This window comes from Phyllobates terribilis, unplaced genomic scaffold (genome assembly GCF_046119375.1).
Source record: "Phyllobates terribilis strain yellow unplaced genomic scaffold, ASM4611937v1 Scaffold_9__5_contigs__length_417890890, whole genome shotgun sequence".
NCBI classification, from domain to species: Eukaryota; Metazoa; Chordata; class Amphibia; order Anura; family Dendrobatidae; genus Phyllobates; species Phyllobates terribilis.
This window is the reverse complement of record NW_027362769.1, coordinates 53,512,186-53,525,923: the sequence shown is the minus strand read 5'-3', so window position 1 is coordinate 53,525,923 and position 13,738 is coordinate 53,512,186. Positions and strand designations below refer to the sequence as shown.

The 13,738-nt window shown below is 38.9% G+C and overlaps 1 protein-coding gene across 1 annotated transcript in view; it reads left to right on the top strand.

Annotated features, from left to right (window-relative positions):
* Window positions 1-13,738, top strand: part of CASP10 (caspase 10) — an 82,763-nt gene that overhangs the window by 48,737 nt on the left and 20,288 nt on the right. The window contains exons 5-8 of the mRNA XM_073646492.1: window positions 2,026-2,096; window positions 9,566-9,587; window positions 11,205-11,267; window positions 12,964-13,028. Of these exons, the coding sequence (XP_073502593.1) occupies window positions 2,026-2,096; window positions 9,566-9,587; window positions 11,205-11,267; window positions 12,964-13,028 (221 nt within the window). The remainder of the gene's footprint in view (window positions 1-2,025; window positions 2,097-9,565; window positions 9,588-11,204; window positions 11,268-12,963; window positions 13,029-13,738) is intronic.

Sequence of the window (13,738 nt, the reverse complement as noted above, 5' to 3'; positions counted from 1 at the left end):
ATATCTTAATGTAATAAGTGCTAAGTGGTATTTTGATGTGCAACATGTCACAAAATACAGGTACTTCTCACTAAATTAGAATCATCAAAAAGTTTATTTATTTCAGTTCTTCAATACAAAAAGTGAAACTCATTATATAGAGTCATTACAAACAGAGTGATCTATTTCAAGTGTTTATTTCTGTTAATGTTGATGATTATGGCTTACAGACAATGACAACACAAAAGTCATTATCTCAGAAAATTAGAATAATTAACAAATAACACCTACAAAGGCTTCATACGCATTTAAAAAAAGTCCCTTAGTCTGTTTCAGTAGGCTCCACAATCATGGGGAAGACTGATGACTTGACAGATGTCCAGAAGGCAGTCATTGATACACTCCACAAGGAGGGTAAGCCACAAAAAATCATTGCTAAAAAAAGCTGACTGTTCACAGAGTGCTGTATCCAAGCATATTAATGGAAGGTTGAGTGGAAGGAAAAAGTGTGGTAGAAAAAGGTGCACAAGCAACCGGGATAACCGCAGCTTTGAAAGGATAGTTAAGAAAAGGCCATTCAAACATTTGGGGGAGATTTACAAGGAGTGGACTGCTGCTGGAGTCATTGCTTCAAGAGCCACCACACACAGACGTATCCAGGACATGGGCTACAAGTGTCGCATTCCTTGTGTCAAGCCACTCATGACCAATAGACAACGCCAGAAGCGTCTTACCTGGGCCAAGGAGAAAAGACCTGGACTGTTACTCAGTGGTCCAAGGTGTTGTTTTCAGATGAAAGTAAATTTTGCATTTCATTTGGAAATCAAGGTCCCAGAGTCTGGAGGACGAGTGGAGAGGCACAATCCAAGCTGCTTGAGGTCTAGTGTGAAGTGTCCACAATCAGTGATGGTTTGGGGAGCCATGTCATCTGCTGGTGTAGGTTCACTGTGTTTTATCAAGACCAAAGTGAGCGCAGCCGTCTACCAGGAAATTTTAGAGCACTTCATGCTTCCCTCTGCTGACAAGCTTTTTGGAGATGGAAATTTAATTCTCCAGCAGGACTTGGCATCTGTCCACACTGCCAAAAGTACCGATACCTGGTTTACACAACTACAGTATCACTGTGCTTGATTGGCAGCAAACTCCCCTGACCTTAACCCCATAGAGAATCTATGGGGTATTGTCAAGAGGAAGATGAGAGACACCAGACCCAACAATGCAGACGAGCTGAAGGCTGCTATCAAAGCAACCTGGGCTTCCATAACACCTCAGCAGTGCCACAGCCTGATCGCCTCCATGCCACGCCGCATTGATGCAGTAATTGATGCAAAAGGAGCCCCGACCAAGTATTGAGTGCATTTACTGAACATACATTTCAGTAGGCCAACATTTCGGATTTTAAAAACATTTTTCAAGCTGTTGTTATAAAGTATTCTAATTTACGGAGATAATGACTTTTGTGTTTTCATTGGCTGTAAGCCATGATCATCAACATTAACAGAAATAAACACTTCAAATAGATCACTCTGTTTGTAATGACTCTATATAATATATGAGTTTCACTTTTTGTATTGAAAAACTGTAATAAATTAACTTTTTGATATTCTAATTTTGTGAGAAGCACCTGTATGTGGGTATTTGGTGTGAGGTGTTAAAATGATTTTTTTTATTTTGAAGCTTAGATTTTTCTTGTTCATGTCAAAAGTGTGAAAACGGAAACCCCGAACAACAAAAAGAGTTAAAAGGGTTGCCCACTATTATTTATTTTTGAAAAAAATGGGCCTATGGAGGTGAACGTTACACTTTAATAACTTAAAATGTCTACATCTAGTTCTCTATAGAAAAAGAAAAATCACAGAAAATACTGCACAAAAACTCTGTATCCGTCTAATTGTATTCTTTCTTTGTAGAAGGCTGTTTTTTTTTAACAGTAGAAGTGAATAAACATTTATATGCATCTATATTTTAACAAGATACTTTTTATGCGCCAATTTGCCTTCTAGTGTATTTCAATAAAATGTTTTTGTTTTTTTTTCCTTTTCAAAGAAACACAAAAAATGAGAACTCAGTCTTTGTCCCTTGAAGATGAGAATGATAAGACACCATATTCCATACAGGTATATTATTTTTGTTTTCTCTATATTATATTAGATTCTTAGATGATTTTTTGTTTTACAGGTTATAAATTATAGACCGTATCAGCAGAATCCATTTTAATACCTCACTGCAGTATTTGAGTGTTATAAACATCAGCTATTCCTAAATGTACATTGCGTTTTTTACATTGTAATTTGTGTTTTGCAGTATTATTTTAGTGCAGGCAGTCACTATGTATCTATGCTACAGGTTTGTAAAATACCCCCACCTAGCATTGGATTGGGGTGCCAAGGGCCCACCAGTAACCAACTCCAGGGGCCCAATTTTCAGCTACATGCAAATGTGACATTATCCTCAATCACAAATTTATATAACAATGAACTGGGCAGATTGTTACATGAAGATGCCGCCTTTGTCTATACATAGTATATTGTGCCAAGTACTGCTCATATATGAGGGTGGTGGCCCACTCCTGCACAGGGGCCCACCGGGGGATTCTCCTGTGGGCCAGTCCAAACCTGCCCTCACTCCCAGTATTAAATGAAAGGCATTACTGGAACCATAGACATTCTTTATGGCACTGATCAGTTTTCATGTTAGTAGACAGGATTTTAAATATTCCTAAATAGCTCACCCCACAGCTGTGTTTTTTTAAAGGGGTTGTCTGTTAATTTTCAAAATCAAAAAAATAAAAAGGAGTAAAAAATGCTCCAAAATAATAAAAGATGACGTTAGTCATCTGTTCAATACCCTAGTGATCCAACGCAACTGCTCCAATGCTGTATTGGCATAAAGAGAGCAAAAAGCGTCTGTTGATGTCCTTTAGCTTTATTTTGTGATATCCTCTGACAAGTACATACTAATCTGCCTTGAACAGACATTTGCTATAGAAAAAACTTAAAGCGCAATCGGGTCTTATCCAAGTAGAATGAGATTGTTAGAAGCTTAGGAATTGCTCGCCTCATGGGGCTGTGTGAGACAACCACTATAATGGTTAAGTAATCAGGTGCTGCAGTTCCCACAAGGAATGGTATTGTAGTAGAAATGGGTTGGTGGGTTTTCTCTGCGCATCAGTAAACGATCCACGGAGCAGAAGTCGGATGACTTTGAAACGCGAAGACATTAAATCACTTTGGAATTGTCTTCTGGTCTGAGGATCCTTTACTAAAATATCAGCAGCACAGAGAAAACCCACCAAACCATTTCTACTGCAATTGAACAGACATTAAAATTGCTGCATTTTTGGGACTTTTTCAGCTACTGAAATGATTTTGTTTTCTAGTGCTGTACTGGCACGTGATTGCCAGTTCCTCAGCAGATGTGTGCCTACTTACTGACATCACTGCTGAACTACTTGTCAAACCATTTCAAGGGAATGTGTCAGCAGAAAATGACCTATGGTTTAATCAGGTTTTCATGTTACATGTACTGTATTTAAGACGATTTGGCAATGTATTAAAAGAATAAAATCAGTAATCTTGCAATTTTCACACTGGCCATTGGGGCTATTTTAGATTCATACTTCTTGTTCTTTCAGAAAGAATATTCAGCTACTGTAGCTTGGATAACAGGATAACAATGACAGGTAAAACTTATATACACAGCTGACAACACAGGGTCCACAATTCACAGGGTCATCACAAGCTAAAAATTCTCCACCCGTTTCAGATTAAAAATTGTTCACCATATTCATTTAAAGGGACTCTGTCAGCACAGAATGACTGTTCAAACCAAGTACGGGCGCTCGGTGCTTCATGGCGGAGCCAATCATTTATATACACCTTCCACCTGCTGGTTTCCCTCCATCTCCACCCTTCTCCGGCTCTAAAAAGCCAGAGCTGTCAACTAAATAAGGGGTAAAGGTGACGATAGAGGGAAACTAAGCAGATGGGAAGGTGTATATAAATGATTGGCTCCTCCACGAAGCACTGAGCAGCAACAATTAGTTTCAACAGTCATTCTGTGCTGACCGAGTCCCTTTAAAGCAATATTGATGCATTGCTGTATATAGTATAGGCAATCAGACAATCACAGTTTCAAGTTGCCTGAGGATACTAACAAATACATTAAAAAGTTTAAAAAAAAGGTTTAAAAAACATTACATATGTGGTATCACGGTGTCCTTCAAAACCTGAAGCGGCATAAATAGAAAAAAATTCAAAATACCAAAATTGAGGGTTTGTCTTCTTCGCCACAATGCCCAAAAAAATAAAATAAAAAAGTCATATACATTTGCTCACTCTGCAAAAAACAAGCCCTCACACAACTCCTTTACTAAAAAATGAAAACGTTACAGGTCTCAGAAAAGAGTGACACAAACAAAAAAAGTTTTTTTTCTACAAATTTCTGACATTTTTCACCACTATTGTAATAAAAAAATGGACAACTTTGGTTACACCGTGCTCACACTGACCTGGGGAATCATGATGCCAGGTAGTTTTTACCACAGAATGAATGCCGTAAAGATAAAACACCAAAAAACAATGTTGGAATTGCATTTTGTTTTACTTAATTTCATCAGATTTTTTTTCCCCATTTTTCAGTACATTCTGTGGTAAAATAAATGGTATCATTCAAAAGTTCAACTCATTCTGAAAAAACAAGTCCTTATACACACGTGGTCAAAATTGTTGGTACCCCTCGTTTAATGAAAGAAAAACCCACAATGCTCACAGAAATAACTTAAATCTGACAAAAGTAATAATAAAATAAAAATCTGTGAAAATGAACAAATGAAAGTCAGTCATTGCTTTTCAACCCTGCTACCACAGAATTAAAAAAAATAAATAAACTCATGAAATAGGCCTGGACAGAAATGATGCTACTCTTAACTTAATATTTTATTGAACAACCTTTTGAGGCAATCACTGCAATCAAACGATTCCTGTAACTGTCAATGAGCCTTCTGCACCTCTCGACAGGTATTTTGGCCGACTCCTCATGAGCAAACTGCTCCAGTTGTTTAGTGGTTGAAGGTTGCCTTTTCCAGACAGCATATTTCAGCTCTTTCCAAAGATGCTCAATAGGATTTAGGTCAGGGCTCATAGAAGGCCACTTCAGAATAGTCCAATGTTTTCCTCTTAGCCATTCTTGGGTGTTTTTAGCTGTGTGTTTTGGGTCATTATCCTGTTGCAAGACCCATGACCTGTGACTGTGATCAAGCTTTCTGACACTGGGCAGCACATTTCTCTTTAGAATCCCTTGATAGTATTGAGATTTCATTGTACCCTGCACAGATTCAAGACACCCTGTGCCAGATGCAGCAAAGCAGCCCCAGAACATAACAGAGCCTCATCCATGTTTCACAGTAGAGACAGTGTTCTTTTCTTGATATGCTTCATTTTTCCATCTGTGAACATAGGGCTGATGTGCCTTGCCAAAAACTTCCATTTTTGTCTCATCCGTTCATAGGACATTCTCTCAGAAGCTTTGTGGCTTTGCAACATGTAATTTGATAAATTCCAGTCTGGCTTTTTTATGATTTTTTTCAACAATGGTGTTCTCCTTGGTCGTCTTCCATGAAGTCCACTTTGGATCAAACAACAACGGATGGTGCGATCTGACACTGATGTTCCTTGAGCTTGAAGTTTGCCTTTAATCTCTTTAGAAGTTATCCTGGGCTCTTTTGTTACCATTCGTATTATCCATCTCTTTGATTTGTCATCAATTTTCCTCCTGTGGCCATGTTCAGGGAGGTTGGCTACAGTCCCTTTTGTCACATTATTTTCAAGGGTACCATCATTTCTATCCAGGCCTATTTCATGAGTTTCATTTTTTTTAAAATTCTGTAGAAGCAGGGTTGAAAAGCAATGACTGACTTTCATTTGATCATTTTCATAGATTTTTATTTTATTATTACTTTTGTCAGATTCAAGTTATTTCTGTGACCATTGTGGGTTTTTCTTTCATTAAACGAGGGGTACCAACAAATTTGACCACGTGTGTATGTGTATGTGGACAAAAAAATAATAAAGTTATGGCTTTTAGAAGAAGGGCAGGATAAAAGCAAAAATGCCAAAATGAAAATTGGCTGCTGCAGGATTAGGTTAAAACATCAACCTACGCCTTTCGGACAGAACATTGCTCTTAGGCCCTCTTTTCCCTCCCTTCACAATAATCATCACACACTCTCATTAGATGCTTCAATACTAAAGATAGGGCCTGAATCAGTCTATTGCTGCTAATATACGTGTGGATTTCCTGAAAGAGGAAGAGGTTATAGTCTGGAATAGCTCCAGTGGTCAGTGTGAAAATTGGAGGATTTCCAAATTTTATTTTTAATAGAGATTGTGATATGAAAACATAAAAAATTGCTAATATTAAAATAATATAGTTCACTGTACATGGTCAGAAAGCTGCCAATCAGTGGTGTGGGCGGGGTTATAGCGCTCCACATTCAAACAACTGCTTGATCTGCAGCAGAGAAAACAGTGATTTTATCAAAATGACAGTAAGCTGCCCAGTAAGTGATGCATCCCTGGAATCAGGGTCTCTGCTCCTACATCATGCTGCTCTCAGATGGGGTAGCAAAAACCTGGTGACAGACTCCCTTTAAAGACAAGAAGGTTTAGTCCATCGCATACACTGTGCATATAAATTACCCCACTCCCCACAGGTGTCTGGAACAAACTTCTGGGAATGCAGCTGCCATGATGTAAAGTGGCATACTGAACAAAACTGAAGACCTTCCTAGTTATTGCAAGATCTTGTGGATATGACTAAAATAGAATTGTCTATAAGAATATAATTGTCTATAGTAGAATTGTCTTTACACTCCACTGAAACTGCCCTCACAAAAGTCTCTAAAGATCTACTAACAGCTAAATCTAATGGTCACTATTCCCTTCTGATTCCCCTGAATCTCTCTGCAGCATTCGACACTGTGGATCACCAGCTCCTCCTCACTATGCTCCTCTCTATGGGCCTCAAGGACACAGCTCTCTCCTGGTTCTCCTCCTACCTCTCTGACCGCTCCTTCACTGTGTCTTTTGCCAGCTCCTCTTCCTATACTTTCCTCCTTACTGCCAGGGTTCCTCAAGGATCAGTCCTAGGCCCATGCTATTCTCCTTGTATACTGCTCCTATTGGACAAATAATCAGTAGATTTGGTTTTCAGTATCACCTCTATGCTGACGACACCTCTACTCCTACATCACCTCTACTCTACCATCACTCCTGCATTATAACAAAACACCATTAATTGTCTTTTGGCTGACATTATGTCTTCCCTCTTTCTGAAACTGAACCTGTCAAAAACTGAACTCTTCGTGTTTCCTCCCTCCACTAACCTACCTACACGGATATTGCCATTTCCATGTGTGGCTCCACCATTATTCCCCAGCAACGTGACCGCTGTCTTGGGGTTATACTTGATTCAGATCTTTCCTTCACTCCTCACATCCGATCACTTTCTCTCTCAGGTAATTTACACCTCAAAAACGTTTTGAGAATTCGACCTTTCTTACCTTTGACTTCGCAAATACTCTTACTGTTGCTCTTATTCATTGTCGTCTGGATTATTGCAACTCTTTACTAATCGTTCTCCCTCTTTCTAAACTCTCCTCTCTTCAATCCGTCCTGAATGCAGCAGCCAGGATCATATTCCTCGCCAACCGCTACACCGATGCCTCCACCCTGTGCCAGTCGTTGCACTGGTTGCCCATCCGCTACAGAGTTCAATACAAAGCGCTCCATGTTTCAGCACTATCCTACATCTCCTCCGTAGTCTCAGTCTACCACCCTACCCGTGCCCTCCATTCTGCTAATGACCTAAGATTAAGAACCTCAATCATCCGGACCTCCTATTCCTATCTCCAAGACTTCTTGCGAGCTGCACCAATTCTTTGGAATTCTTTACCCAGGACACTTCGATTAATCCCCAATACCTAGTGTTAAGCGTGCCCTAAAAATGCATTTCTTTAGACTGGCCTATTGCCTCAACATATTTATCTAACTATTCCTTTTTTTCCCATACAAAATTTTCTTCAACACCAGGACCCTGTTATCATCTGTTCACACACCTTACCTGCACTTAATAGCCCTGTGTGTCCGTATGTGTGTCCATTTACATACTGGTTGGTGACCGCTTCATGCAGCATTGCTTGAACACTCTATTTATTATTTTGATGGACAGATTGTACAATACAAGCAATTGTTACCATCCACCTTTCATGTCTCCCCTATTTCCTCATAGATTGTAAGCTTGTGAGCAGGGTGCTCTCTCCTCCTGGAATCTGTTGATTTATGTGATTATTGTTATTCTGTAACGTCTTTATTGTCTGTACAAGTTCCCTCTAAAATGTAAAGTGCTGCGGAATAGGTTGGCGCTATAGAAATAAAAGTATTAGAATTATTATTATAGTTCTTTTATAAAGCTTTATTCATGACTAGAGATATTAAAGGGACCCTGTCAGTACAGAATAACTGTTCAAACCAAGTACAAGAACTCGATGCTTCAGCATGGCGGGGCCAATTATTTATATACACCTTCCCACCTGCTTGTTTTCCCTCTGTATCCTCCCTTCTCTGGCTCTAGGAAGCCAGAGCTGTCAATCAAAGGAGAGGGGGTGGAGATAGAGGGAAAACAAGCGGGCGTGAAGGTGTATATAAATGATTGGCCTTGTCGTTAAGCAACGAGCGACGTGACTTAGTTTGAACAGTCATTCTGTGCTGATAGAGTCCCTTTAAGGGAGATATTGTGGCCTTACACCTTATGCATTATAGGAGTTGTTATCCCAGAAGGAGTCATTTACACATTCAGCAAACTCTGGTATATTTTGGGACATAGTTTTTTGAGGGACTCTTAATTTTTGTAGTAAAAATTTTTGGGGAGTTTTTTTTGCTAGTTTTGGTACAGCTGCTAAATATCCAACCTAGAAGCAACCTGTCCCTGCATGGTATTGATGTTTTTCAGATATTCCAAAATTCTTGAATTCAAGCCATAGATCGACTCTGCGCAAAAGGGGTTTTCTTATGAATAATTTACGAAAGGCACTGAAACACTAAAGCTGCTTTAGGCCACGGCCCCACTATCAGTATTTGGTCAGTATTCGGTCAGTATTTTTTCTCAGGAGTGGGAGCCAAAACCAGGTGAGGAACAATCAGAGAAAAGGTATAATAGAAACAAGTCACCAATTCTGCATTTATCACCCACTCCTGGTTTTGGCTCCCACTCCTGAGATAAAATACTGACCGAATACTGACCAAATACTGATAGTGGAGCATGGTAACACCCATTTCTTCATACATTTCTTATATGGTGAGAAATAAAATATTTACTAAAAGACGTGTCAGGAGTGTTGACAGGTTCTCTTTAAAAGAATGAAAGATTTCACAATTTTCCCTTCTGGACAGAATTTTTTTAAAAAAATGATAGTTAAATAATTTTTAACATTATGTAAATTGCAGTTTGTCATGTTTATCATATATACAATGAATATGATATTTAATAATGGACAGCTACTTTATTATATGTTTTTCTTTTACTACAGAGTCATCAAGATGAAGTTGAAGGTGAGTCTTTGGTAAAGGTTTCCTTGGGGCTTGTATAGCTCTCCATTTTCCACTGATTGTTTGCTAGGAGAAGCTTAAAGGGAACCCATCAGATCGGTTAACACTATTAACTTGCTGATATAGGGAATATGAAGGCTAATAGCCTTAGGAAGATACCCATCCGGAATGCTGAAAATGGGAGAAAATGAACTTTATTCCTCCTGAGAGCCAACTTAGAGGCGTGCCACCACGGCTACAGTCACCACTCACTGCGGCTATAAACAGGCCCTGGAACGTTGACTGACAGCCAGCTCTGCAGTGCATCACTCAATGCTCTAGCACTCCTATATGACTGAAAGCCAGTGGCTCTCAGGAGAAATATGGTTCATTTTCTCCCAGGTGCCACACAGTACAGCAGCCTACACTAACCCTATATCTGCAGATTAACAACATTATCCTTGACAGGTTCCCTTTAACAAACCGTTTTTCTTTTTTTTGCATATTAGAACAACGTATCGTGAACAGTCACAGAACAAAAACGTATAGAAATCGGATCAGTCAGTTTTTATGCAGCTTTGGAAAAAAACAGCCTTTTGCATTCAGTCTTAGGTCTTGATCACACATAATGATTTTTCTGGTACGCAAAAAACATCTGATTTTCATCAGTGTTTGGTCAGTTTACATCAACAGTGTTTCATTGTCAGAGAAAAACAAAGAAATACGGCTCTCTGTTTTCTTCTGTAAAAACGTGCTCTTCTTAATTTCTGTATTTTCTTCATGTAAAATTGCAAAACACCACAAATCTTGTAAGCTCATCAGTGTACCATCATTGATTTTGCAAAGTTTCTCCAACTTATTGTAATGTTAAAAATAGACGGCAAATGGATGATATCCATGTGCTGTGATTTTCATGGTCCCATAGACTTGCATTGGTTAGTTTGATACGCCACTCGAATGAAAAATGGCAGTCTTGTTTTTTTCCAGATCATATGGTCTGCAGAAAAAGAATAGGGTATATCAACGGCAGTATAGACTATAATTGGTACATGTTCTATCCGTTAAAAACACGAATAGAACATGTACTTGAAAAATGGATGAGGCCTTAAAGTGGTTCTCCGATCCAAAATGATAAGTCTGTAGCCACTCTGTGTGACTGCAGACTTATGAATCCCCCTAGCGCACGCACTGTGGGGATTCGCTGGTTTCTGATGTGGGAACGGCATGTACATATTCTCTATACATACTTCCGGCCAGAGCTTGACTAGTCAGTCTTCAGAGAGGGAGAGGACAGGAACTCTATTGCCATAGATTGGAAGAAGTAATCCTAAAAGTCAATATCGACCCTTTAAAGAGACTTTCCACATAGCTACTTGCTTAGTTTTGACATTCATTTTGTGCTGACAGATTCCCTGTAAAGGTATTCAGGTGTAAACCTGCCAAACGTATGTTAAGAGGACCCTTTTTGATATGTTTGTTCATTAGAAGCCAATGGGTACTGTACAGTATAACTGGATGTCTTATTTTGTATACAGGTGTATACAGTACATCTGACAAGTCACAACTGTTGTTTAATCTGAACCTAGTTATAGATTGTTGGTTACATTTGTACTGCAATCACTTACACAATTTTTATTTTAGGCAGAAGCATGGAGAGTATACAAGAACACGTTCAACATATATCAGAAACAGTCAATGAAAAAGGTAATGCATTTATTTCCTATGCAAATGTAATACTTTTCCTGTACTTACCTATTTCTCCACAGCAATAACAAAGCATATATAGACTAAAAGCTGGGATAAAAACCTCACTGGATACATAACATTTATGGTAGTTTTTCTAGTGTAGTGTATATTTTACATTTTTCTAACCTAAAATAGAATAATCTTTTTCACCATTCAGGAACCTCATGGACTTTCAAGTAATAAAAGTTTATATTCAAGCAATAGGAGAACCAATAAGGATCTTAAAGAGAATGTGTCACTAGCCATGAATGTGTATTTTTACCTGCTATAAATGCTGCTGTTCTCGTGAATTCTGGCATTGTGTCTTGGTTACACCTGCTCCTCTCCTTTTCTGATATATGGCCCCCTGATTCTTCCTCATGAAAACTCCCATGCAGAAGAGCTGAGAATCACGCCCCCTTGACTAACAAGCCTAGATTTACATACAGAGAATAGTGGTCCATTTCTCAGGAACAGTGAGGCGCAGAACACTAGTTTTAGGAGAACACTGGCATTTGGACCAGGTAAAACAATAATATATTAATGGCAAGTGATGGGTACTCTTTTAATAAGTCGTAACTATCTCATGCAAAAAAGTTCTGGATAATTTGTTGTTCAAAGATATAAAATGCTTAATAAATTGTCTGGTTTTGTGTATATTTTCTGTTACATGGTGATCTTTATTAACCCATTCATGACTGGGCCATTTTTCCCTCCTTCCTGACCAAGCACATATTTTGGTTTTATCGTACATGTGCTTTTAAGGTTGCTAACATGTTTTTCCTCATTCAGATATTTAAATAATTTTTGCCTTTTCATTTCGCGACAAAATGGGCTTAATTTCTATCTTATTTTTATGTTCCTTTTTTTTACTGACAGTGCAGGAAAATATAATGAAAATTCATGTCTAGCTTCCATTTTTTTAAAAAAATTTTACAACCCAAAAATACTGCTAAAAACATTTTAAATTGTGCTTCTCTTTCCGTAGAAATTATTTTTATATATTGGACATATTTTTTTCCATTTTGACAGCACTAGAAACAGTGATTTAGACTGGCAGTGTCTCTTTTTTAGTTTTGTTTCATGGATATATTGTTTATATATTGTTTTTTTCTGTTATTTTTTATTTTATTTATTTATTTTTTTATTTAATTTACACACTTCCCAGAAAGTTTTAAAATGCATTTGAGGGACATTTTTAAGGATTAATACATTCTTTTATTTCTGATTTCCCCTGTAACTAGGACTGGTATATTATCCCCAGTTACAGGAGAATTTCAGTTTCCTGGCTGCATAGCAGAGCTCAGGGTGTCTCCTAAGACTCAGCAGCTCTTGCAGTCTACCCACAACTAGGGATAACATCAGGGCAACCTGTGCAGTCGCACAGGGGCCCAACGGTTAAGGGGGCCCATTTTGACCTCCAAAGCATTTGGAAATGTGCATTATAATGAGCTATTGGACTGCAAAGGGCCCATTCATTGTTCTTGCACAGGGGTCCTCTTATGTCTGTGTCCACCAGTGGATAACATGATCACTGGGTCTGGATGAGGAAGCACTGTCAGTGCTTTATACACAAGAGGTGGTTCAGAGCTGTGTATATAGAAACCGAAAAGGACACATCCGACTCTGATTACAGAACTTAGTTTCAGTTTATCATTCTCTTATTTTTTTGCAGATCTTATGGCTGAAAATACAGGAGCACTGTCTGAGCTCAGTCTTAATGAAGATCCAAACCAAGAAGTTAGTATAACACTTATGAAGAGTGCCAAGCCGGCGAAAGGAGACTTATAGGCCATACAATGCTACTCTGAGAATTTAAACATGCAAATAGCCTCTTCAGAGAGGAAGAAAACTTGAACTCTGGTGCCACCTATTTGGTGTAGCTATCCTAAAATTCAATATCAACCCTTTAACGAGCTTTGCCACATGACTTAGGATTAAAAGCCAAACCAGACCTTCTATTTGCAGACTCGTGTTTTGGGGTGTTAGCCCCTCATTAGTGCAAAGCAGGAGATTTGATGTGGCTAGTTGAGACTCCTCTGACGAGTAGTATAACGGGGGGACAATAAAGGGTAAATATTGACTTTTAGGATTGCTACATCCAATAAATAGCACTAGAGTTCATGTCCTCTTACTTTCTGTAGTGATGTCACTTTCGGGGGCGAGGCTGGACTCTTCTCGCCACGTTCTCTCCTTGCAATGTGCAATGATAGTGCGCTCTGTTGCCAGCTTGTCACTTCTAATTAGAACTGGCGAGGGAGTGCACTGTCACTGAGCACTGAGAAGAATACTGCACCGTAAGAAGAGAACTCGTACTGAGCACAAGTCGGAATTGACAACTGTGGCATGCTCAGAATAGCAGGGACTAGCCCATCCTGAAATGGGCATTACTGATGACCTTTCGTTTCAGGGTAGGGACACAGGCTGTGGCAGTGACCGCAGCCTCTGCC